Raw genomic sequence first — 27,028 nt, forward strand, 5'->3', positions numbered from 1 at the left:
GAGTGGGGGCTCCACTGAACAGCACTGAAGAAGCTGGGGGCTATGCCATCTGACATCCTAACTGTGAAACTAAGTGATCACAGATGTTATTCAGTTGACCACTACCAGGCTGGCAGCATCAGAGTTGCTCCGGGTGTTTATTAAAAACAGATTCCTACACCTCACCCCTGAGGATTCTGATTCTGAGGGTTGAGCTGGGGTTCAGGAGGTAATATTTTAAACCAGTGCCTCAGTCCATGAGGTTTGGGCACCAATACGCCAGGCATATTACTCCATGCCCACCCTAAGGGGCCCAGATACAGTGTCACACAGGTGAGGGCAGGCTCGGTAGGGTCCAGTATGCCTATACACCTTTGCAGCCAGCAGCTCCCAGAATCCTCCCTCAAGGGACCACTTCAGGCAATACCTGGTATTTGCTTCTGCTCTTCAGGATGCCTTCGTACTAGATGGGTTTGCTCCTCCTTGGGCTGAGGAACTTCTTTCCTAGTTCTGAGGGAAGAGATTAATCTACAACACCTTTCTGGCTTTAGCGGCTTCACATTTTCATCCATTCAGTTGACTTAAGAGGAAAGAAGCAAGCTTCCTTCCAGGCAGGGGGCCCTGGCTCCAACACCCCCACCCCCATAGACCATGGGGCAGGACCCTTATCTTCTCAGAACTATGGTCCCTCTGCCTTGGTTGGTGATTTTCACTTAATGTTACAGACCTTCCAGGTACTAATTTTCTATGTGTGAGACATTGGTGGTTCAATGTAGAATTCTCCCCTTCTGTTCAGGAACACAGGTTTGATTCCCAGCCGATACACCTCATGTGCAGCCACCACCCACCTGTCAGTGGAGGCTTGTGTATTGCTATGATGCTGAACAGGGTTCACCAGCGCTGACACTAGGATGAAAGGCCTGGCAGTCTTCTTCTGAAAAATCAGCCGGTGAGAACCCTGTGCATCACAATGGGCCTGGGGTCTCCTTGAGTTGGGGGTGACTTGACAGTGGCTAGCAAAAGCAGTAAGTCTCTATTTGGATTTCACTTTTCTGATTTTCCATCATTTTATAGGGCTTACAAAGGAGAACCCTATTGATAAATATGCTTTTTCCTAATGAAATAACTTCTGATGTGGTATTTTTTGCACGTAAAACCATCAACATACATAAGCAATGCTTCCTTATATTCTTGAAACTGGGAGGAGTCATTTTAAAGAGAAGTAGATGATTTAAGTCAAAACTGTCCCACAGCCAGATAAAAAATAGGGAGAATTGCCACAGGCAGAGAAAATCCTGTGCTTTGAAAGCCTGGGGCATCAAAGGGCCCCAGTGTACGTGGAGGGCAGGAGTGAGGAAGGGGGAAGAGGGAGGAGGGGACAGCTAGCAGTAGCACAGGGCCAGATCTTGCCATACTTCGGGTCAAGGTTAGAATTTAGATTGTTTTGCAGATGGCCATAAGATGAGTGATGCTTTCTAAAGAGCCAAAGGTGAAGAACAGATTGTAAGGGGGCAAAAGCTGAGGCAGAGGGAGGTCTCTGCAAAGCTTCAGACATGGTAGTGGCTTGGACTAAGATGGGGGCAGAGGAGTGGGGGAAGTGGTGGGATTTGAGGATATTTATAAAGTGGTTGAACAATGTTTCACTGCTCAATATAAAGTTTTCCAGTAATATATCAGACAGTGTTTCACTGCTATTCATAAGGTTTTCACTAGCCAATACTTTGAGGAGTGGATGGCACCATCCTTCTTCCCAGTCTATCTCAGCCTGGAATCTTTGCTGAAACCTATCCACCATAGGTGACCCTGCTTGTATTCTAAATATAAGTGGCATATAGGTAGCATATACAGGAAAATTGGGGAGCTCTGGTAGCATAGTGCCTAAGGCATTTGACTGCTAACTAGAAAGCGGGCGGTTCAAACCCACCAGCCACTCCTTAGAAGGAAGCAATCAACTTCCGTAGTGATACTGCCTCGGAAATCCAAGGAAAGGTTGTCAGAAATGAAATGGAACATGTAAAGATTGATATCCTAGGCATTAGTGAGCTGAAATGGACTGGTTTTGGCTATTTTGAATCAGATAACCATATCATTTACAATGCCGGAAATGACAAATTGAAGGGGAACGGTGTGGCATTCATCATCACAAAGAATGTTTCAAAATCTATCCATATACCTACAAGAAAAGCCAGTTACTACTACTATTATTCAAATTTATACACCAACCATCAAAGCCAAAGATAAGGAAACTGAAGATTTTTACCAACTTCTGCAGTCTGAGACTGACCAAACATGGAATGAATGTGCTTATCATTGGTGACTGGAATGCAAAAGTTGGAAACAAAGAAGAATCACTGGTATTGGAAAATTTGGCCTTGGAGATTGTTCTGGTTACCTAGTGCTGCTCTGACAAGAATATACCACAAATGGGATGGCCTTAACAAACAGGAGTTTATTCTTACAATTTGGAGGTTTTAAGTCCAAGTTCAAAGTGCCAGTCTCTAGGGGCTGGGTGAAAGCCCCTCAACCTTGGGGTCCAGCTCTGCCTCCTGCTCCCCGCCCACTGGACCTAGAGGCATTTCTTCACTCAGACAGCTGTTGGCTGCTGAGGCTGAGAAGCCCCAAGGTTGACAAGTCAAAAGGCATAGTCCTGATTAACCAAACCACATGGCAGGCCATTAACTTAAGTCCATTGTAAGTCCCAAGGTTGGCAGAGCATAGCAGGCTGCTGAGTAACAACATGGCTACATGCAGGGTCCAAGCATGCCATAGGCTAGAGACCATTCCCAAAGGCTTCTCCTTAAATACAGGAAGCAGACCACATTCCCAAAGTCAGCTGCTCAGCTGCTTGTGGCAGATCCCGCCATGGAGCTGATTGCCAGTCTCCTCATGGGGATTAACTACTACCAGCTGCCCAGCCACTCAACCAGGCCCAGCCAAGTTGACACACAAACATAACTACCACAGAGGTAAAAATAATGCTGGAGATTGCATGATAGAAATTTGCAAGAGCAACAACTTATTCACTGCAAATACCTTTTTCAACAACACAAACAATGGCTATACATGTGGACTTCACCAGATGGAGTACACAGGAATCAGACTGACTACATCTATGGCAAGAGGCGATGGAGAAGCTCAATATCTTCAGCCAAAACAACGCCAGGAGCTGATTGTGGAACAGACCCATCAGCTGCTCATATGCAAGTTCAACTTGAAGCTGAAGACAATTAAAACAAGTCCATGAGAGCCAAAATATGACCTTGATTATATCCCTCCTGAATTTAGAGACTATTTAAAGAATAGATTTGATGCATTGAACACCAATGACTGAAAACCAGAGGAATTGTGGGATGACATCAAGAACATCATCCATGAAGAAAATAAAAGGTCATTAAAAAGATAGGAAAGGAAGAAAAGACCAAAATGGATGTCAGAAGTGACTCTGAAACTTGCCCTTGAATGGAGAGTAGCTAAAGTGGATGGAAGAAACAACAGGATAAGAGAGCTGAACAGAAGATTTCAAGAGCAGCTCAAGAAGACAAAGTCAATTATTATAATAAAATGTGCAAAGACCTGGAGTTAGAAAACCAAAAGGGAAGAACACATTCAGCATTTCTTAAGCTGAAAGAACTGAGGAAAACATTTAAGTCTAGAATTGCAATATTGAAAGATTCCATGGACCAATATGTTGAATGATGCAGGAAACATTAAAAGAAGATGGATGGAGTACACAGAATCACTATACCAAAAAGAATTGGTAGATGATCATCCATTTCAGGAGGTGGCATATGATTAAGAACCAATGATAATGAAGGAAGAAGTCAAAGCAGCACTGAAGGAATTGACAAAGAACAAGGTGTCAGGAATTGATGAAATACCCATTGAGATGTTTCAACAAATGGATGCTGCACTGGAGGCACTCACTCAGCTATGCCAAGAGATTTGGAAGACAGCTACCTGGCAACTGCCTGGAGAAGAGGTCCATATTTGTACTGATTCCAAAAAAAGGTGATCTCAGAGAATGTGGAAATTATTGAATAAATTGTTAATATTGCATGCATGCAAAATCTTACTGAAGATAATTTAAAAAAAATGGTTGCAACAGTATATTGGCAGAGAACTTCCAGAAATTCAAGCTGGATTCAGAAGGGGATGTGGAGTGAGGGATATCATAGCTGATGTCAGATGGATCTTGACTGAAAGTAAAGAATACCAGAAAGGTGTTTACCTGTATTTTATTGACTGTGCAAAAGCATTGGATTGTGTGAATCATAACAAATTATGAATAACATTGAGAGGAATGGGAATTCCAGAATACTTAATTGCTTAATTCCAGAACACTCATGAAGAACTTATACATAGGACAGGAGGCTGTCGTTTGAACAAAACAAGGGGGCACTGCATTGTTTAAAATCAAGAAGAGAGTGCATCAGGGCTGTATCCTTTCACCATACTTATTCAATCTGTATGCTGAGCAAATAATCTGAGAATCTGGACTATATAAAGAAGAACATGGCATCAGGATTGGCGGAAGACTCATTAACAACCTACATTATGCAGATGACACAACTTTGCTTGCTGAAAGTGAGGATGACTTGAAGTACTTCCTGATGAAGATTGAAGACTACAGTCTGAAGTATGGATTACACCTCAATATAAAGAAAACAAAAATCCTCACAACAGGACCAATAAGCAGCATCATGATAAATGGAGAAAAGATTGAAGTTCTCAAAGACTTCATATTAGTTGGTTCTACAGTCAACACCAATGGAAGCAGCAGTCAAGATACCAGATGTCGTATAGCATTGGGCAAATCTGTGAAGGACCTCTTTCAAGTGCTGAAGAGCAAGATGTTTCCTTGAAGACTGAGGTGCACTTGATACAAGCCATGGTATTTTCAATCACCTCATATGCAGGTGAGAGCTGGACAATGAAAAAGGAAGACCGAAGAAGAGTTGATGCTTCTGAGTTGTGGTGTTGGTGAATAATGCTGAAAGTACCATCAACTGCTAAAAGAACTAACAAATCTGTCCTGAAAGAAGTGCAGCCAGAATGCTCCTTGGAAGCAAGAATGGCCAAACTTTGTCTCACCTACTTTGGTCATGTTGTAAGAAGGGACCATTCCCTGGGGAAGGATATCATGCTTGGCAAAGTGGGGTTGGTTGGTTTGTATGTGCCGTTGAGTCGGACCCAACTCATAGCAACCCCTCCTTGGGTTTCTGAAGCAGTATCACTACGGAAGTAGATTGTCCAACCTTCCTTGCGAGGAGTGGCTGGTGGGTTTGAACCGCCAGCCTCTGGTTAGCAGTCAAGTGCCTTAGGCACTACAACAAAAAAGGGGAAAGCACTCAATGAGATGGATTGATGCAGTGGTTGCTCAGGTATAGCAAGGATTATGGGGCTGGCACAGGTCCGGGTAGTGTTTCGTTCTGCTGTACATGAAGTCTCTATGAGTCGGAGACAACTCGATGGCACCTAACAACAGTCTCCGGCCTCACATGTTACCACAGTATGACAGACCGACACATGAGTGGACTAGTCCCTGGAGAAAAACATCTTGGTAAAGTGGAGGGTCAGAGAAAAATGGGAAGACGCTTAAGAGATGCATTGACACAGTGGCTGCAACAATGGGTTAAAGCATAGTAAGGATTGTGAGGATGGTGTAAGACCAGGCAGTGTTTTGTTCTGTTGTACATAGGGTCACTATGACTTGGAGCTGACTCAAGGGCACCTAAAACAACATAAAGTGGTTGGGCTGAGGTTGGCCCTGAGAGTTGTGTGTCTGGTGGGGGAGCAGATTGAGAGTTGGTGTGGATGCAAGTGAGTGTGAGAGGAGGAGTCAAGGACCAAGAGAGATTGAGACAAAGATTGGTTGACTGAGAGACTGAGAGTTCAGATGGGGTTACAAAGAGCAAGACTCCGAAGTCTCCCCTATCCTGCAGGCCTTTTGTGCACAAACTCCCCCACTGCCTGCAGTGTGTGTGTTCTGCCACCCCTGCTTGGTGGGAGTGTTAGCAAAATATGCAGCAGTAATTATAGCCTCTACTAATTGTATTGTCTAGGTTCTGGGTTTCCTCATTCATTGATTAGCAGAATTAGAGAACAGTCTGTAATTAGCTCCTCTTTTCTTCCCGCACTGTTGGAGGCTGCCAGAGACAGGATTGGGGGGGGGGCCCTGATGACCTTGTCATCAAGGTTGGGGGTTCTCCTAGTGAGTAGTTCTGGAGTACAGTGCGTCCCTTGTGGCTGAGAAGGTAAGACTGCACCTCTGGGGTCAGGGATGGGGGCTTTGAGCCAGACATTTCCTCTTCAATAAGGAAGCAAATTCAGCAAACTGCTTCTCCTGCAGGGAAGGAGGAGGGTAATATCTGTGACCTAGCAGGGTGTCTCTTTCACCAGCTGAAATAGTGTAAATGGAGTGTGTCCCTATAGCAAGAAGCAGATCTACTGGGAAAGGGGCCCAGTAGGTTGTGGCTAAGGGAGACCAGGAGTACATTCTAGATGCCTCACTTTTTTTTTAAATTTTTTTTTTATTAGGATTTGGGTGAAGATTTACAGAGTAAATTCACTTTTCATACAGCAGTTCACATATACTTTGTCTCATGTCATTGACCAAAATTTACAATGCAGCAGCTCCCCTCCCACTTCCTCCCCATAGTTACCTCCTCCCAGTGTCCATCCCTTCATACTCTTCTGCACCCTGAGCTATCTCCCTGTGCATAAGCAGCCCTTCCTTCTCCCATGATTGTTCTCTCCAGGGCGTGTGTCTACTTGAGGTAAATGTTTAACTCACATGCCTGTACTTTGTTTGGCTGGAAACCACAGTTGTGGGTTCAATTCCAGACCTGAAGGGCAGCTAGGGGCCATAGTCTCAGTGGTTACACCAGGCTCTATTGGACCAGCAAACCTGATCGCCACCTTCTTTTTTTTTTTTTGCCTCCAAATGATTTTGAGTTTTGTTCCACATTGTTCTCCCTCTCTATGCAGGATCTCCTACATCCCTTCCAAGTGGATGTAGATGCCTCACTTTTTGCAGTATAGTAAATCTTGGCTAATTTGATTTTGTTGCTTTGGGTATTTAGTTAACATATGTTTATTGCTTTCAGGACTTGGCTAAAGCATGCCTTGTATTGTTACTAAGGTGCAATGATTTTGTGTATAGTAAGCGAATAGTATAAATCAGAGGAAGATCATGAGGGCACGTGGGGGAGAAGTTCTGAACTACGGGCCAGAAGAATGGGCGTCCAGTCCTGGAGTAAGGCCAGAAACTTCTGAAATGAGCTAACTGTTCTCCAGCACCCTTCCAGTTCTGAAGTACCAAGACTGTATGATGATTTTCAAGCACATAAAATAATCTTTCTTTTTTTAAATCAGAATTTTCTACATAAAAATAATGGGTTTTATTACTTAGATTCTGATCTAGTCATTAAAGCCTGCCTGGTAGAGCCTCTAATCTAGATAATCTCAGCCATGATTTTGTACTGTTATATGTTCTTAAACAAGTAACAACACTTGTTGTTTAGAACAGCTCGTGGGCCTGGCATGGGGATGGGACCATGGAGGTGAGTGATGGATGTAGGAGCTGGTGTGCTGCTGTTGATAAGTGGCCAGGTTGGATGAATGGGGACTCCTAGCTGAGGGTTCTTCCTATGGAATAACCAAGGTTAGGAAGTTTCTAAAATTCTGAAAGCTGGCAGGGCAGACACAGAATTGTTCCAACAGTCATGGTATTCTCCTTCACTCAGACTTTAAGAACTGAAGCTGAGGTGAGTCAGGCTCTGTTGTGACAAAAGGCAAACTGAGCTGAGCAGGTAAAAGGCCCTCCTAGAAGATGCAGGGAGCTCTGGTAGCGTAGTGCCTAAGGCACTTGACTGCTAACCAGAAGGCTGGTGGTTCACACCCACTATCCACTCCTCGGAAGAAAGGTTGGGCAATCTACTTCCATAGTGATACTGCCTTGGCAATCCAAGGAGGGGTCGCCATGAGTCAGGTCTGACTCGATGGCACATAACAACAACAGCAACAGAAGATGCAGGTGAACAACGTGGGCCATCACGGATACCCCAGCTGCACATTATTCGGGAAGCATTATTCAGGGTGGAGGGTCCCTTGGCTGAGCTGCCCTTGACACCTGCTGGTCTTTCTTCCCTTGTCAGGTGCAGGCAGAGTGGAGTGACTTGGTGGAGCTGAGTGGACATCTAGTGGCCGTCTAGGGTAACCTCATGTTCTCTGCATCCTTTCTAAGCTTCACCAGGCTTCTCTGAGAGCTACAGCGGGCCATTTGTGCCACAGCTCTGGTGGTATAGTGCCTAAGGCATTTGGCTGCCAACTGGAAGGCTGGTGGTTCAAACCCACTAGCCACTCCTTGGAAGGAAGATTGGGCAATCTACTTCTGTAGAGATGCTGCCTTGGAAACCCAAGGAGGGGTCACTGTGAGTTGGATCCTACTCTACAGCAGTGAGTTTGGTTTGGTTTTATGGAAAGATGGAGAAAGGGGAGGGAAGGATTCGAGTCTACCCTCGGTTGGTGGTTAGCTGCTCCTTGGCTCTCCCTTTCCTTAAACCACTTACTAGTTTTATAAGGTTGACTCCCACTCATGTGATCCCACGTGTGTCAGAGTGGAATAGGGCTGTTTTTTTTTTTTTCTTCCAAGGTGCCTCTGCGTGGACTCAAGCCTCCAGTCTTTCGGTTAGCAGCCGTGTGTGTTAACTGTTTGCCCCACCCAGTGGCTCCTTCCCTTTCTTCGAGGAGCTCTGGTGGCATAGTACCTAAAGCATTTGACTGCTAACCAGAAGGCTGGCGGTTCAGCCCCACCAGCCACTCCTCGGAAGGAAGGTTGGGCAATCTACTTTGTAGTGATACTGCCTCTGAAACCCAAGGACAAAGCTCCCTTAATGCTGAGAATATTGAGAGGTAATCCCCAGCCTAGGTGGCCTGTGACCTTTTTGTTTCCTTTCGGTATCCTTCTAAGGAGATGCCGGCTGCAAAGATTTTTTTTTTTTTTTTTAAGAGGACTGGTCTGATCCCACCTGTTGAAAAGAATAGGAACATTCAAGGGATAGCTGGAGAAAATAGGGCAAACTCCAGCCAATCCTAATGTGAGAGGAAAAGTATATTCTTGATGTGTCCAAAGACAGAAGGGAAATATGGCTCCCACTTCTCAGAGGGGACCCCTGCCCCTATTTTGGGAGGATGGAAGCAGAATTGAAGGCATGGTATACAGAAGCCACAACTGAAGGATGGGTGGAGAGACAGGTAGTTACAATGTTGCAGAGGCTGGGGAGGATGTGGTAGGAACAGTGCCTTCCAATGTAGTAACAAAATGATGCAGTTGGGCAGTTGAGTTTATAAAATATATAAGGACTTGGAGAGTCTTGCTACATGAACTACCTGGCAACAGAAAGGCTTCTGGGCCCATTTCTTCCTTGTCTAGAGGTGAGTGAGCCTGGAGGAGCCACAGAAACATGTCCTGTAGTCCCGTGGTGGGCTGTGGCAGCACCCTTGGCCCAGAGCACCTGAGTAGGGGTAGCTGGGGTAGCCTCAGGGTGGGAGTTGGCCTGAGCTCACCTCCATGTTGAGAGGGGAAGACTAGGACATTTGGTCTCAGGACTGGTGGGAACATCTCAAAGCTGAATAACTAGCTAGCCACTGCTTGTCCTGCTCTCCCTGAGACACCTAAAGCAAGCTCTTTGTCAGGCTGTTCTGAAAAGGAGGAGTGATCAGAGGCCCAGAGGTGAGGGAAGGTGGGCTGTTGGAGGTGGCCAGCGTGGCTGGAGCCCAGTGACTGAGGAGGAAGGAGGTGGGTGTGGTGTGTGAGCAGTGGAGCCACTAGGATTGGTGGAACACAGCGTATGGTTGGTCACTCATGGTGTGACCCCCACCCCATTCCCCCGCCATGGACTTCCTATCAGATGGTAAAGATTCTTTAGTAATGTTTATTATTAATTTAAATAGTGGAATAATATGTGATATAGTTATAAATTGCTTAAATGTATTTTTTTATATTATATGAATACTAACAAGAAAATTCTTTAGTAAAATCTTTCTACATTGAATTACAGCATTATAAGTAACTGAGCAGAAGCCTGTTTTCTAGATTTGTCCTTTTTTCCCTTTAATTACTACTTCATTCTCAATTTACTGATATCCATTTACAATAATAATGACCACAATATTGTAACTAAAACACCAGAAAATGTGACAATATCAGCGACTATGAAAACACCATAAGCAATGAAAACACCAGTGTTTTGCTTATAGCACGTGCATATGAAACCACATGATTTGAAGCATTACCGTAAATGGGTAATAATAACTCTGACTTGAGCTTATCGAAAAAAATACAAAACCAAATTCATTGCTGTCGAGTTGGATCCAACTCATAGCGACCCTTCATTGGGTTTTCAAGGTTTCATCAGTACGGAAATAGATTGCCTAGTCTTCCTTCCAAGGAGTGGCTGGTGGATTTGAACTTCCAGCCTTCTAGTGAGCAGTTAAATGTCCTAGGCACTACACCACCAGAGCTCCTAGCTCCTATCTCATTAGAAGGGTCAAAAATTAAATTAGCATAGAGTTTTGGCCTTGTAGGTAGGTTGATACATGTAACCTGGGCTTATGAAAAATGTTTTTGTTGTTATAACTAACTCAAAACCAAAACCAAACTCACTGCCATCAAGTCAATTCTGACTCATAGAGATCCCCATTGGGTTTCCAAGGCTGTCAATCTTTATGGAAGCGGACTGCCTCATCTTTCTTTGTGGAGTGGCTGGTGGGTTCTAACCGACCTTTCCGTTTTATAACTAACTACAGGGATATATTTTTTAAAAATAATAAATTTCTGCTGAAATCATGCACAAATTGTTATAGGCAGTCATTTATCGACACCCCTTCTGACAATGTCATCTGGTCAGTCTGAACCCCCCCACACATACTTCCCTAGTGATGCACTGTGTGGGAAAGACATGAGGAGCGGGCTCACTCAGGTCTCATCAGCTGTGAAGTTTGGTTAGTATTCAAATGAAGAACGGGTAGCTTTTCCAGTAGAGGGTATTTGAGTGCAGGTCAGTCTGGTTCTGGCTGCTGTGAGGTGAATAGATATTGGTTTGAGGGAGATGGTGAGCAGGAGGGAAAGCAAGAAAAGTGGTGGAGAGGCTGTTTCAGGTATAGGCACGGGATGATGGTGGCTTGGTTCAGGGCTGGAGCAGTAGGTGTTAAAGAGGTTGGATTTTCCAGGGAACAGTTGGCAAGAATCACTGGATGATTAAATCTGGGGTATGAGAGAAGTCAAGAATGGGCTCTGTCTTAGTTTCTTAGTGCTGCTTTAAGAGAAATACCACAAGTAGGTGACAGTAAATAACAGAAATTTATTTTCTCACAGTTCAGGAAGCTAGAGGTCTGAATGCAGGGCACTCACCGAGGAGAAGTCTTTCTCTCTGTCAGCTCTGGATGAAGATCCTTGTCTCAGCTTTTGTAGTCCCAGCACTCTTTGGTTCCTTGGTGGTCTTCACGTGACATCTACTTCCACTGACCCTGTTGTTGTTTGCTGGTCTCTGTGTCTTTGCTGATCCTCATAACTCAGAAGTGATTAGGCTTAGGACACTTCCTACACAGACTGGGCCTCATTAATATAACAGAGGAAACCTTATTTCCAGACAGGATTACACCCACAGGTAAAGAGGTCAGAACTCGAGTATATATTTTGTGAAGACACGATTCAATTCATAACAGGCTCCTAGAGTTTTGGTTTTATCAGCTAGGCAATCATGGCACCATTTATAGAGAAGGTGGCTAGACCTGCTGTACATAGAGTCTCTATGAGTTGAAGCTGACTCAGTGGCACCTAACATCATCAATAAAATGGGGATAATAATCTGTCTTCTTCGGATTCAGAAGATTTATATGCCATAACTCTTAGCATATAGCGCAGTACTTGACCCAGTAGACAGTCAACAGATTTGAGTCAACAAGTATTTGAATTCCTACAATGTGCCAGACATTGTCCTGGGAACTACAAATGCAACAGAAAGCAAATCTCCTGCCCCTCATGAGGCCTACATTCTAATGGGTATGGGAGGAAGACAAACAGTAAACATACATTATTTTATCATATGATCATAAATGCTTGGAAGAAAATAAAGCAAGGTAGTAAGAGGCATTGATGGTGGTTCAGTGGTAGAATTCTTGCCTTCCATGCAGGAAATCCAAATTCAAGTACTGGCCAATGCACCTCATACACAGCTACCTCCTATCCATCAAGGGGGGGCTTATGTGTTATTATGATACTGGAGAGGTTTCAGTGGCGCTTCCTGACTAAGATGGACTAGGAAGAAAGGCCTGGTGATTTACTTCTAAAAATTAGCCAATGTAAATCCCACGGATCACAGTGGTCCAATGGGGATGGCCAAGATTGGGCAGCATTTTTTTTTTTTTTGGTCCATGGGATCACCATGAGTCAGGGGCCAATTTGATGGCAGCTAACAACAACAACCAAGAGTAGAGACTGGCAGTAGGGTCGAGGGCTCTATCCAAAGAGATGTCTGGTAACATTTGGGCCAAGGCCTGACAAGTCACAAGGGCATCTTGAGGTGGTGTGTGTCATGTGTGAGAGCTTGCAGGCAGTGTTCCTTCCTAGCACACACTGCAGGATATGGAGGTCCGCCTGGCATTTCAGCCATTTTCTTGGTGGTTAACAAAGTTTGCTTGGCTCTGAGTGCCACTTTTCTTTGCTGCTTTTCCAGGGTTTAATTCCCTCGTGGGCGGCGTGATGGGCTTCTCCATTCTCCTGAGTGCAGAGGTGTTTAAGCATAACGCGGCGGTCTGGTACCTGGACGGCAGCATAGGAGTGCTCATTGGCCTCACCATATTTGCCTACGGGGTCAAGTGAGTGTCTGCTTCCTTCTTCACTTTCTCCTTGGCCAGGAGAGCTGCTTTTCCCACCTCAACCTCTTTTCCCACCGGGAGATGACACCGAAGGATGCTGAAAGTCACATCTTATACCGTGACCTCTTGATCTGCGTGATGTCCAGTGACTTGGAGAAGACCCGATCAGAGATCATAGTGACAGAAAATAGATTAGTGGTTGCCAGGACCTGGGGATGGGGGTGGGGGATGGAGAGTGACTACTATTGATGGGGTCCTGAGTTTCTTTTGGGGGTGATAAGAATATTCTGACATTAGATAGTGATAATTTTTGTACAGTCTTGTGAATATACTAAATACCAATGAATTGTACATGTTAGAAAGGTGAATTTTATGGTATGTGAATTATGTCTGAAAAAATAAGTTTCCTTCTGCTTCCCCAACCACTCCAGCACAAGGGCTGTGGAGGGCCAGGTGTTGAGGTGATCTGTCTGTTTTCCACTTTGCAGACTCCTCATCGACATGGTGCCAAGGGTGAGGCAGACCCGCCACTATGAGATGTTTGAGTGAAAGTGGCCACAGGGCCTGAGCTGGCTGCCCCATCAGCATGAAGACTGTCAAGACGACAAGAGGTTTCCACATAGGCAGATGGTGCCAACATTTAACTGAACATCGTTTCTTTTTTGGAAGTCTTCTTTCATAAAATTTGTCCTCCTGGGACGAGGTCAGCCCAGCAGGTCAGTCTGCACTGCTTCCCCCTACACCACTGCCTGTCAGAAACATCAGGACAATGTGACCAGGAGGGGACTGTCCAGCCAGAACGGACATTTTCTATTTTCTGGAGTAAAAATGTTCTTGCTGGTAGGATAAGATCTTGGCTTGGAAGAAAGTTCTTCTGTGGTGCCCTAAGCCTGAAATGGATAGCAACTCACCAGGTCCCCACCGTATCCTACTTCCAAGGTCTCATCTCTGGGCGGATTTTAAGGGAAGACCATACCCTCTTGTCTCCCCACCCCTTTACATACCCTGAACCATCAGTATATCATGTCCTAATTTCTATTGATGTATTTCATTAGTTTCATACGGTCTTACTAATCCTAAATCTGTAACAGATTTGTTCAAAGGAGACCATTCTATTTTTAAAGTACTTAGTGATTGATGTATGAGCTTTGCATGGACGAACCAAGCATATGACCCCTTCTTGTATTCAGAACCTGAACATAAATGTAAAAACAGATCCATTTTTTGAGAGATGTGAAACTACAGTTTATTTGTAATAAATAATGATATAATCTATCCATATATGCATATATCTATATGCTGTGTGAAGTGGTAATGGTACATTACAGTTCGTTAGAGATGGCTGCTTACTCTGTAAGGAACAAGATGTTCAATATATGTAACATTAGATATAGATTCCATAAAAATGTTTCCCCAACACGCAAAGTTCTGTACCTCCGGGACTGCTGTTTCTCCAGGCAGCAGTGTCTGACCAATAAAGACTTGACCTGTTTTGTATGGTATGAGGAGGTGATCTGTGTGAGTTGTTATCGTGCGGCACTAGCATGCAAGGAACTCTGTCATGGGCAGGTTTCCCATGTGGCTGAACAACTCATTGAGGAAGGCATGGAAGGCGGTAATTGTGAATGGAGGGAGGTTTGAGTAGAGACGTGGAAGGGCTGCTATAATAGGCTTTGTGACCAGTCAGGCAGCCACCAGACACTCGGGTAACTTCATTTGGTGGTGCTGGAACCTCCTGGAGGTGGATCTTAGTGGCTGCTCCCAGCCTTCCACACCCCATCTCCCATTGGGCTGCTGTAGGCTGGTTAAGGGAAGGGTGTTTGTTCTGTGGGTCCACTAAACCTTGGTTTGAGCTGATGCTTTCACTGTGGCTTCCCCAATGGCATTTTAAGTGTCCAAGGGATGTTAGTATCTTCTATGATAAAATGGATCGAGTGGTCCAGTAAGTGTGGGAAATGAAGATTCAACATGCTGTTTTTCTGCATCATTTCTCATTTGAATGTAATACATGCTGTGAAAGCTCAAGGAGGGAAAATGTAGCATGCCCCTAGCTGAAACGCTCTGTTTCTTCTTGGTACATATTTTTGGATTTCTGTTCTACCAAACAACACATATGGAAGGAGCGCTGATGGTGTAGTGGTTAAGGCATTTATTTGACTGTTAACCAAAAAGTCAGTAGTTTGAACCCACCAGCTGCTCTGTGGAAGGAAGATGGGGCAGTCTGCCTCCATAAAGATGTGTAACCTTGGAAACTCAGTGGGGATCATTATGAGTTGGAATTGACTTGATGGTAGTGAGTTGGGTTTGAGTTTAAATGCATATGGAAACTTGGTGTGGCGTCTCCATTCCAGGCAGCAGCCAGGCCTGACAACTCCAGGGTGGCCCTATGACAGAAGGCCAACCTGTGCAGCCACACCACCATCTGCAGACAGGCTCCTCAGGGTGGTCATTAACCTGATCTTACTAATGTTTCCAGGGCATTTGCTTAACTAAGTGCTCACGGACTACCGGAGTCCCTGGGTGGTGCAAATGGTTAAGATGTTCAGCTTTAAATTGAAAAGTAGGAGGTTCGTGTACATCCAGGGGCGACTTGGAAGAAAGTCCTGGCAACCTGCTGCCAAAAAATCAATTGAAAATCCTATGGAGCATAGCTCTACTCTGATACACATGTGATTGGCATGAGTTGGAGTCAACTTGGTGGCAACTAGTGACATGGAGCACTGAGCCCTGGTTCAGAAGTTATTGAGGGGGGAGAAACATAGTCAAGGGCTAGCCCTCAGATACTTTTTAGGTCTATCTCATTAGCCCACCTTAAAAGATTTTTAAATGTTATAGTATATTGTTGTTTTTAGGTGCCGTTGAGTAGTCTCTGACTCATTGCGACTCTGTGTACAACAGAATGAACACTGCCCAGTCCTGCACCAGCCTCACAATCCTTGCTATATCTGAGTCCATCGTGGCAGCCACTTGTTAATCCAACTTGTTGAGGGCTTTCCCCTTTTTTGCCAACCCTCCATTTTACCAAGCATGATATCCTTTTCCAGGGAATGGTCCCTTCTGACAGACAACATGACCAAAGTAGTTAAGATGAAGTCTCACGTCCAAGGAGCATGCCAGCTGTACTTCTTCCTGGACAGATTAGTTAGTTCTGGCAGTCCATGATACTTGCGGTAGTCTGAAAGCTTAAACTCTTCTTCAGTCTTCCTTATTAGCTGCCCAGTTTTCACACGCATATGATGCAATTCAAAACACATGGCTTGGGTTAGATGTACCTTAGTTTTCAAAAAGACATCTTGTGGGGGGTGATGGTGGTGGTGGTGGTGGTGGTGGTGCACTAGCATTGTTTCGAATTCAGTGCCTTTGTAGGAGAACACAGGGCGTTCTGAAGTTAGTATTGGTGGATGTGTCATAAGGGAAAGAATACTCAGTAGTAAAATATCTCCCCCCTCCACTCATTTTCAACAATGTGTTTGTAAAATGTGAATGTTGTCAGTGGGAGTAGTGTAGGGCTGCAGTTGGACAGTGGTTGCTTTTCGTGGGACCCTGTGCCCACCCACCTGCTCCCCAAAAAACTACTTCCACCTGTCACACAAGAAAAGTTTATTGAAAAATAAAGTTCTTCCTATTTTTTCTACAACAGTGGAAAACAAAGCAGTGCTCTCTATGCCAGTACAGTACATTTGGACAGCGACATCTTATTTGCAGAATCCTGCACTACTTAACCCCAGAAGTGAACAGTAGAACATGGTTGTACCCAGGAGTCGTTTGAAGACAGATGAGAACTGCCACTAGCTGAAAGACACCAGGGTTGTGATAGCAACTACAGAAGGGAGCCACCATCTCCTTTGGCATCGATTGTGACACTATTGTCTCAGTAATATACTTGGATGGGGCAGTGAGAAAAAGACTTCTCAAGTTTGTTCCATCTCTGCCTTTGAGGAGGTGATAGATTACGCTAAGGTTCCTGGCCTGCTGTCCCTTTGCCCTCCAGCACCCCAAATGCTGAATACCCACCTCTCATCCTTCAGACATAGACAGACTGTAGAAGTATGTGGCTCCCCTTTTGTTGCTATTTCCCTTTGCTGTGCCTTACAAGCTACAGTAGTGGGGATGGGGGGGGGGAGGAAATAGTGTTAAGACGCCACAAATTCTGGGATACAGGAGTGGTGCTTTGAAGAAGGTCAATTCCAATCTTAAGACTGTGTATTCAGCAGAAGAGAATCCAAAGTAATTTGAAGACAACACTGGATTCCAGCAAACTCCCTCATATTCCATAACTAAACTCATTATCTACAGTCATATCGATAGGAAAGGAGATACAGCTTTAAATTTGCCAAGGTAAAAAGAGGCCGAAGCCTCAACAGAACAAAAGGGTAAATGATAATCAGATGATCTGGGAGACATCATTCAACTATAGGCAGTCTCTTTAGGAGCTCTTCTGAAGAGACTAGGAGCCACCTCAGGACAGTGCCACCTGAGTGGTCATATGTGGGCCTGGCGTCCCAGGTGATGGGTCCTTTGGGAGTGGGGCTATGGAATTGACCTTTAGTTTGATGGAAATGAGAGAGTTAACTGGCCTGGGAGATAGCAGGGGGCAAAGGGATTTCCTGGGAAATGAGCAAGTTCCATGGGTCATTACTGTAATTATTTTCCCCCACACATAACAAACAGAAAACCTCCATTACTGCATTGCCAAAGACTATGATTTAAGGGATTCAATCTGCCATGTAACTAATTTTAATTTTTGGATCAAAACGTCCCTCAAAGAAAATCCCTTGAATGGTCAGTCCAGAGGACGTGAAAGGGGATGGGGAAGTCCAAGTATGTGGCGAAAGGCCACATCTCCAGTTTAGACGTCCTCACAGCTTTGCTTGCTTTGGGGCTGAATCATGATGTGTTTTCAAATCACTTAGTGAATTTAGGGATATAGAAAATTGCAACTAGTAGGTGAAGTATGAAGGTTGGACCTTCTAGATTGGTAATTCCTACAACATTTAATCCACATGGAGTAACATTTTCATGTAGGTATGACTTTTTAATCAACAGATAGGGATTGACGTCAGCTCTTTATTTCTCAAATGTCATGGAATGCTAGTAACAATAATATTCAATATTTACTAGGGTTACTATGTGCCAGTCACTGTGCTAAACATGAATCCTCACAAAAACCCTAAGCACTAAGAAAGCCAGGGTAATTATTTTTCTGCACCCAACTATACAGCTAATTTGGCCTTTTGCTAGAAAAAACTTGGTGTTCCACTTTTTGTTGAAGCAACAAGAATGAAAGGAATGTGCCCTCAGCTTGAGGGAATTCCTACCTTCCTAAATGAGCAGGAACCTATTTCTGTCCACCCATCTACTCACATGACGATGCTTCACAGCCTCTTAACAATGGATGGGATTAGAATGAAGCTGATACGGGAATTAAAATATTTTAAATAAATAAAACATCCAGGCTTGGGACAGTAACACATACAACAGAGCCTGTCGTTAACAAAATAGACTTTCTTTAAATCAAGAATTTCTGGGTCTGGGGGAGAAGGGAAGTCTCCCAATTATATATACAATCTAGGTAAACCAACTCAGAGAAATGGGGTGGCCTGTCTTAGTATGGTCCAAAAAGCACACACTTGCCTCTAAACAAAACAGTTTCAGTCCAACTTGAAGCATTTATGCCTCACTATCAGTAAGCCATGTCCTCTGGGGGCTCTACTCCCAAAGGGGAGAAATGCATTACCCCCCTTCATGATGCCTGCCAGTTGATGTGTTTCTGGGATGGTGGGTCTGATGAGATCAATGAGGCCCTGCTCCCCTTCAGTGCTGCCCTGACAGGGTTTGTGTTTTGCCTTGGCCACATTCAGCAACACTTGGACAGCAGGAAACACAGCCCCATCAGCACATCTTCAGGCAGCCATCCCAACACAGATGCAAGGATCGGGCCCAGCAGACCCGGAGGGCACGGGCTGGTCTGGCAGAATCTGAGATGCCTATAATGGACTTGGGTGCAGTGGCCTTGTGGGGCTGGAGGACATTTCTGGCGCCTAGTCCAGGCATCTGCACTGACCCCAGGATAAGCTCTAGTCTCCAAGCTGGAGTCAGCTAAATCCTTTAAATAGCACCCAGATCCTGAAAGTCAACCCCAAAGAAAAGTGAAAATGCACATCAGAGAAACAATAAACATCACCGAAGAAACAGACTCTAACATTTCTAAACATGGCATATGCTAAAAGAGCAAGTTACAAGAAGCAGTGACAAAAACCTGGTCTAAGTAAAGATGCAAAGAGTATCTCCATTTGTACACGTGCAAATCAAACTGCATATGCAAAAGAAATGAGGTGTTTACTGGCATTAAAAGAAGTGTGTTTCTCCCCTTTACCTTTCAAAGGAAACCTTCCTCTTTTTAAATAAATTAGATAAATTTTTTTCCTCATGATAATTTTAAAGAACTTAGGATCACAATGGGGAAAAAAAAATCCAAATTTCATTTGTTGTTGTGGCTGTTATGTGCCCTTGAGTCAGCCCTGACTCATGGTGACCCCTCTTGGGTTTCCAAGGCGGTAACACTACAGAAGTAGATTGCCCAACCTTCCTTCCTCCAAGTGGCTTGAACTGCCAGCCTTCTGGTTAGCAGTCAAGTGCCTTAGGCATTATGCTACTAGAGCTCCTAAATTTCATTTAGGAAACAAAATATACAAAAACTTAAAAACAAAAAAACCAGGAAAGACAGGCTTAGGAAAACATTGATCTGACTGAAAACTTCTCGTGGAATTGTCATCAGTTTGGGATTCTGTTAAGATGGGCACTTGTAAAATCCCTGTAGTCTCCCAGTTCACACAGTCAGAGGCCCTTTGCTCTGCACAGGTGGGGAGCCTGTCTTCCAGATGGAGCACCCCTCCCCCACCTCACAGAACACTGAGTACATCTAGCCAGCTCTGAGGCAGCCTGAGAGCCAGGATTCATCCTGGTACCACAACTCTATTGATAATGCCCTCAACAACTGGAGTGTGAGTTGGTTTGCCCCATGAGCGGCAGGCCGTGTCAGACCTCTGGCTTATCCAACACCAGGTGGAGGGAGAGGAGTCTCTTGGGACACCTGTTCCTGACTTGGAGAAGAATGGGAGAGCTGAGGGGTCATTAAGATAGCCTGGTAGCCTCTGAGCTCAGGGACAGCCCACAAACAATTCTGGCAGCTTCTAGAACCTAAGGCAGGCACATCCTCTTTTCAGAGAATTGGCTTTCCACCTTCCTTTCCTTAAGTTTCCCTGCAAAGAGATGGATTAACCCAGCCGAGCCTGGGAACTCACTTTTGGCTCACAGGCTCCCCGTGCTGGTCGCATTCTAACACTGACTTCCTCAGCTTTTGAAGTTCCAAGATGAGTCCAGTAGAGGGCAGCTCAGGATAGGTATGTACTGCCATGGAACTCAAGCCTGGGAGAACTCAAGCCACATATTCCCACACCCAGGGCCCAGCCAAGAGGCCCATTCACAGGGAAAAGCTATGCCTGATAGCAAGGATGCCAGCTGTTTCTCCTCCTTCAAGAAAGTGCCCTTGTGATGCTTCGGGGAATACACATGCATTCTTACCCTATCAACAACAAGGCTTCCTTTGGACTTCTGCCCTTCTCTCATTGCTGGGCCCAGGCAAAGGCTGTCCTCAGTTGGTTCTTGAAGTGTCCCTGCAATTGCTCAGAGCAGAGGTCACCATCAGCACTCTCCCGGCAGATGTGTTCAGGTGTCACCTAAGGGTGGAAGAGGTCCCTTCCTTGTACTCTAGGATTGGAGGTACAATTCAGACCCACTGAGCAGGGGTCTGGCTGTGCATTTAGTGTGATTTATATATGAGGGTACAAATGGGGAAGCAGGCAGACTCCAACTTTCCAGACTCAAAGGCTCCACACTCCTGCAGAGTCCTTCTCTTCCTTCACTTCTCTAGGCCCCCAGGGTGTCAGCCATGTCACTAACACAGTCAAGTGCTCCCAGGGAAACGGAGGCCTTGCTCAGCTGCTCCATCCAGCAGATACCCCTCCTGTCTGGCACCCTGACAACACTCTGGGCTGTCTAGGGAGGGGGCCTGGTTCTGAGCAGTAAAAGCATTCAAAACCAGCAGCGAGGGCTGTGTGGGTCCCACTGACGCTCATAACAGGATGGTCAGCAAGAGCGAGGAGGGGGGTCACACCCACCAGCTGGAGATGTTAGGGGTTCAGAGGAAACTCACAAATTTGTACATGGTCCATTGAAGCAGTGCCCAAAGGCAGGGGGACTTCCACAAAGGAAGAATGCAGGATGACAGTGTCTGGAAGGTGGGGTCCAGAATGTCTGACCAGGCCAGCCTGCCACTGGCTTTGGGCTTATCCCTGCTGCTGTTTATTCCCCTCATAATATTATGCCTGGAGTAAAAGCTGTGGCACACTCTCATTCCCTGCCAGTCACTCTCACACCACAAGTGAGCATCAAGACAGGAGTCATTGTAATTGCTCAAGAGACTGCCCATGATAAGCACCAAGTTCACAAAGAGCCCTATTCCCTGGAATGTGGTGATGTTAGACACACTGTCAGATTACCCAATAAGCAAAGTAAGCATAGGCTTACTTGTGCTTACTCATCTGTAGTGAACGATTTCACATTTTTTTCACCACATGAAAGACTGTTTCTAGGTATGGCTGGTATCTGTCTCTCTCCCAACTCCACAGCACCTTCCTACTGAATCAAAGCCTCTTTTCAAATTTGCAGTCTCCGACAGGCACAGAATACCAAGTAAGCAATGTATCATGATGTGAAACTGTTTGCTACAGATAAGTAAGTAAGCACAAGTAAGCCTGTGCTTACCTTACATATTAGGTAATTCGTACCTGGTCAGACATCAGAATGGAACACAACACTGCCCACCCACCTGGACCTTGCTCAGGTCATGCCGCTAGTTGTTAGGGGCTGAGGACTATCTGAATCCCAGCTCCCAGGCAGCCCTCTGCAGGAGCTAGTGAGTCAGACCTCCAAGGCAGCCAGAAGCTCTGTAAGTGCTCAGAGAACTTTTCTACCTTCTGCCTTCCAGTGACGTTCAAGGAGAGTGAATTTAGCACAAACTACCTACCAAGTGTAAATCTCCAAATCCTGCATTTCCTTTCCCAAGGGATTCTAATGAGGCATTCTGGCTGGGAGAGGGTTAGTGGGGCAGGCAGCCCTGTGTTGTGTCCCTGGCTGGGCTCTATGGACAACACACAGGATCAGTTATACCCACAATCCCCTGGAGTGTTTGGCTTTGTTTTAAAAGCAAGATATCCTTTTGTTCTGTCACCATTTGCTTGGAGGAACTAGGTTTTCAGGAGTGAGCGTGTCACCAGCCCCAAACCTCACCCTGTTCCTTCTTTCCCTTCCATACTCTGCCCACAGCAGAAAGGAACAATATCAGAAAGAAGGCAGATGATTAGCAATGGGAAATCAAAGAAGAAACAAGACATGTGATTGGTCCCTCTTCTCCCTCCCTCATCTCCCCCTCCCTCCCACCCAAATAAATAAATTAATGGGTTTAGGAATTTTCCCATACAATGTTCTTTCCAATCAGCTCAATTCCTCTTCTTGTTTTTTGTTCTTTTCTTTTCAATGGATCTTGAGATTTTCTTTTTACCCTGGAGCAGCTACATCGACAAAATCTCTCCACAGTTGCTCCTCAAAAATAACAACGCAGCTGTGGCCAAGGAGGGGCCAGGCTCCTGGCCTGACATCCACTCCCATTTTGTTTCTGTGGAAACTCCTCTGCTGTGATGCTCTGACTGCAGCAGAAGCTAAGCCCAACAGAGACCTTCCTACCAAACAGGTCAGGGCTGGCAAGTGACCCTGAAGGGCGTTTTCCCCTTGGCCCTGCCTTACTGGGCTGGGGCCACTGTCCTTCCCAGCAGCATTGGTCCGGGCCGAGAGGGTGGCCGCTATAGACAGTCTTTGCAGAGAGCCACCTGGCCCTTGATGAAGTCCCGGCAAGGGCAGATCCTCTGGTGCCTGGGGTGGGCACCTGCACAGCTGAAGAGCAGCAGGTCCCCTTGAAATACACAGTGCTTGTTCTTGGGGTCAAAGGAGGGCACTAGGATGTCCTTGGCCAGCTCAGAGCTTTGGCAGATCACCTCATACCTGGAGAGGAAGAGAAAGGCATGGGGGTTAAAGACACTTGTCCTTGTCACTGGTACCTTTAGGTGCCTCCTGGGTACAGGGGAGCACATTGAGTCCTCTGGCTTGAGGAATGGAATGGAATCCACCATCAGACCCAGCAGTTCCCCACATCTTGGAATTTAGCCCACAGAAGGTGGACGGGTGCAAGGCGTGTGTGTAGGAGGGTACGTCTGAGGTTGCTCAGTGAGGCAATAATGGTGAGAAATTGGAAACAAGCTGGATACTCAGCTTTTGGAGTTCTCTGCAGTCAATGAAAAAGAAAGAATGTGGTAGAAAAGCATGTAGCAGTTGGGAGAGATGTCTCTGAGGGAGACAAGTTGCAGAACAGGAAGGTCAGTGTGTGTGTGTGTGTGTGTGTGTGTGTGTGTGAAGTCAAGAAGGCTGCACACTAAAATGTTAGCATTGGTTACTTCTGAAAAGTGAGGTTAGGGCAAAGGTATATTATTTAAATATTTAAAAAGTATGTTTGGCTTTTTAATGAGTGGCATAAAAATAATATTGTATGGGCCTTTCTTTCCCTGTAGAAGTATCAGTCTCCTGGGGGAAGGCATTGCTCAGGGCACGGGCTGACTGGGCCTATGCAGCCTCCTTTAGGCCACAGCCATAGAGATGAGCTAGCTCGGCTGAAGGATCCATAGAGCAAGGGTTTGAGTCAAGGCCCTAATGACCCCAAGCCTGGGCTCTTGCTCCTCTGCTTTCTTCCTTCCCAACAATGGAACTGTCTGTGGGCTGATGGCCATGTAACTGTGCTTTATCAGCTGGGACCACTGCTTGGGAAGTTGCAGATATTCCAGATGGTTCTGTTCACAACAGTGTCAGCTTCTTCCATGTCCCACACACATCCCACAAGGGTGCCAGGTGGAATCAGGAAGAGGGTGTAGGGGCCAGGCAGACCTCGGTTTGAATCCTTGACTTCATCTCTTATGAGCTGACTCTGGACAAAGGACTAACATTCTCTGTGACTCAGTTTCTTCTTCTGTAGAATGGGGTTAAATATTCCATATCTTACAGCAGGAATTAAATTAGTGCTTATATAGCACTTGGCAGAGTTAAACTCTGGTAAACACTGAATAAATGGTAACTATTATTATTATAGGAGTTCTGGTGGTACAGTGGTTAAAGCATTTAGCTACTAACTAAAAGGTTGGTGGTTGGAACCCATGAGCCGCTCCACAGGATAAAGATGAGGCAGTCTGCCTCTGTAAAGATTTACAGCCTTGGAAACCCTATGGGGCAGTTCTACTCTGTCCTATAGGATTGCTATGAGATGGAATTGACTCAATGGCAGTGGGTTTTTTAAACATTATTATGTTTATTATAATACATTATTATTAAAAAAATCTCAAACGAGTTTTTTTAATAATAATAATTATGCATAATAATATTTACCATTACACACAGTAATAATAATTGTAATAATAAGAATACAACAATAACCAGGCATTGGATGGACTGTATCACTCTCTTCTCTTGCCCCTACTGTAATCATTTACACACATACCAACTGTTTCTGTTTTGCTTTGTTCAGGAAGTCTTGCCTCTCGCTGACAGGATGGAGATCAGGAGGGGGACTATTAAGTTTCCTGCTGCTTCTGGAAAGTTTCCAAACATTGGAGGGAAAACATCATTCTCCCTCTTACTCCTGCCCCTCCTCCCTTCCTCTAGCCAACGCAAGCTGCCTGGGCACACCTCACCCTGCCGATGTTAATCCGGCTATTTCCAGTACATCTGCCGAGGCTTCTGGTGAGCTCTCTGATGCTGCCAGCCTGGCTCCTGCACAATTGGATCTGAAGTGCCAACTGTTTTTTGGAGCTCAGGATGTCACCAGCTCCCATGGCTATACCTGCCAGAGCCAGCCTCTCCTCTCAGGAGTGCTAATTAGTCCCCAGCCCCAGAGGCCTGCACAGGGGGCAGCTGTGCCTTTTATCTGGCTTCCTCAAATGTTCTGACACCTCTGGGCTTGGCCTGACAGCTGAGAAATGGCACAGAAAGGGTTAAGGCCATGAGCCATGAAGGGAGTGGGTAGGAAGTGGATTTTACGGTTTTCTTAAAAGGAAAAATGAGTCATGGACGTGGGTAGCCAGGTAGTTCACAGGATGCCCCTACCTGGAGAAAATGTCAGTTTTAATTTAAAAGTCTGCACATGGAACGTGGCCTTGGGATGCAGATTTATACATAGGCTATTTATTTGTTTAGGTGAACTGTAGCAGCTGCTATGTCTTAACTTAAGCCATCTGCCTGGCCACTGTTAAGCAGGAATGTAGAATGCACTACAACTCATCTTGGACACCATGGCCAAATACCAGTTGCCACTGGGTCAGTTCTGACTCACAGTGATCCCAAGTGTGCAGAGAACTGCTCCGTAAGCTTTTCCTGGCTGTTACCTTTCAGAAGCAGATCTCTAGGGTCTGTCTTCGGAGGCAACTCTGGGTGGGTTTGAACACCAACCTTTTGGTTAACAGCTAAGAGCTTGAACTGTTTGTGCCACCCAGGGGTGTAATTGTTGTTGTTGTTAGGTGCCGTCAAGTCGTCTCTGACTCCCAGCAACCCTATGTACAACAGAATGAAATACTACTTGGTCCTGTGCCATCCTCATGATCCCTGCTATACCCAAGCTCATCGCTGCAGCCACTGTGTCAATCCATCTTGTTGGGGGCCTTCCCCTTTTTCGCTGACTGTCCACTTTACCTAGCATGATATCCTTCTCCAGGGAATGAATGGTCCCTTCTGACAACATGACCAAAACAGGTGAGATGAAGTCTGGCCATTCTTGCTTCCAAGGAGCAATCTGGCTATACTTCCCAATTGTTAAAAAACTCACTCAAACATATTGCCGTTGAGTCGAATCGGACTCATAGCAACCCCTCCTTGGGTTTCTGAGGCAGTATCTCTACAGAACTAGATTGCCCAGTCTTCCTTTCAAGGAGTGTGGCTGGTGGGTTTGAACCACCAGCCTTCTGGTTAGCAGTCAAATGCCTTAGGCACTATGCCACCTACTCATACTATTCCATCCCCAAGGAGCTCTGGTGACACAGTGGTTAAAGTGCTTGGCTGCCAACCAAAAGGTAAGCAGTTTGGATACACCAGCTGCTCCATAGGGGAAAGATGAGGCAGTCTGCTTCCATAAAGATTTACAGGCTTGGAAACCGTATGGGGCCGAACCACGCTGGCCTACAGGGTTGCTGTGAGTCAGAACAGACTCAGTGGCAATGAGTTTAGTTTTAGGGTACTCGTTCCTGGATCATGTGGACTCAGATCCAGGGCACACAGTCTATTGGGCTGCATGCACACACACACGTACAGGTCTATATGTGTGTCTCAACTGAGGCCACAGGAGAAAAAACCTATCCAGCATTGCTGGACAAAGACCATCACAAAGTAGCAGCTGTCTCCAGGAATAATGGGTAAGGCCTGCTGCACAGCAGGTCCCAGAAGTCTGGTTGATGTGAAGCTGTGAGCATAGCCAACATCCCCCACTTCTGCTGGCCCTCCATCCCCTGGGGGCCAAGTATCTTCTGGGCCCCCTGGAGGTCTCTTATTAGCATACAGATATCTGTTACCAGGGCCACACAGTCATCTTCCTCACTTAACTGATGAGGAAAAAGTTCCAGAGAAGTAAAGTGACTTTCACCAATTCCTAGAGCAAAAGCAAAACAAAATGGCCTCCTCATCCCTCCAGGGAACTTCTGCCTTTTCAAGGTGTGCACAACTCTGCTTCTGTCTTTCTTTGTCATGTCTGTCTGCACTCGTTCACTCAGAGATTCTACCACAGTGCTGACTTCTCTGGCAGGCCTAAACAGCTTTTCTTCTTTCATTTTTTTTTTCCCAATGACTTTTATGGTAATTTTATTTGGATTTCTCCAAATCATGATTTGCAGGACATATTTGTTTAAAAATAAAACAAAAACTCAAAAATGGTATCAATTCAATTTGAATTTCCACTGTATTTTTTTTTCAATTCTTAAAATTGTACTTCAGTGAAATAATATGAATTCAGCATTTTCTACTGTTT

General features: G+C 45.4%; 2 protein-coding genes across 2 annotated transcripts in view; one reads left to right on the top strand and one right to left on the bottom strand.

Moving 5' to 3' along the window:
* Positions 1-13,407, top strand: part of TMEM163 (transmembrane protein 163) — a 397,067-nt gene extending 383,660 nt beyond the window's left edge. Inside the window, exons 7-8 of the mRNA XM_007937577.2 lie at positions 12,717-12,858; positions 13,347-13,407. Coding sequence (XP_007935768.1) covers positions 12,717-12,858; positions 13,347-13,407 — 203 coding nt within the window. The remainder of the gene's footprint in view (positions 1-12,716; positions 12,859-13,346) is intronic.
* A 9,371-nt stretch (positions 13,408-22,778) lies between these two features.
* Positions 22,779-27,028, bottom strand: part of MGAT5 (alpha-1,6-mannosylglycoprotein 6-beta-N-acetylglucosaminyltransferase) — a 381,222-nt gene continuing 376,972 nt past the window's right edge. Inside the window, exon 16 of the mRNA XM_007937586.2 lies at positions 22,779-22,977. Coding sequence (XP_007935777.1) covers positions 22,779-22,977 — 199 coding nt within the window. The remainder of the gene's footprint in view (positions 22,978-27,028) is intronic.

This window comes from Orycteropus afer, unplaced genomic scaffold, assembly GCF_000298275.1.
Source record: "Orycteropus afer afer isolate SDZICR_OR568_19922 unplaced genomic scaffold, OryAfe1.0 scaffold00004, whole genome shotgun sequence".
In the NCBI taxonomy this organism is placed as follows: domain Eukaryota; kingdom Metazoa; phylum Chordata; class Mammalia; order Tubulidentata; family Orycteropodidae; genus Orycteropus; species Orycteropus afer.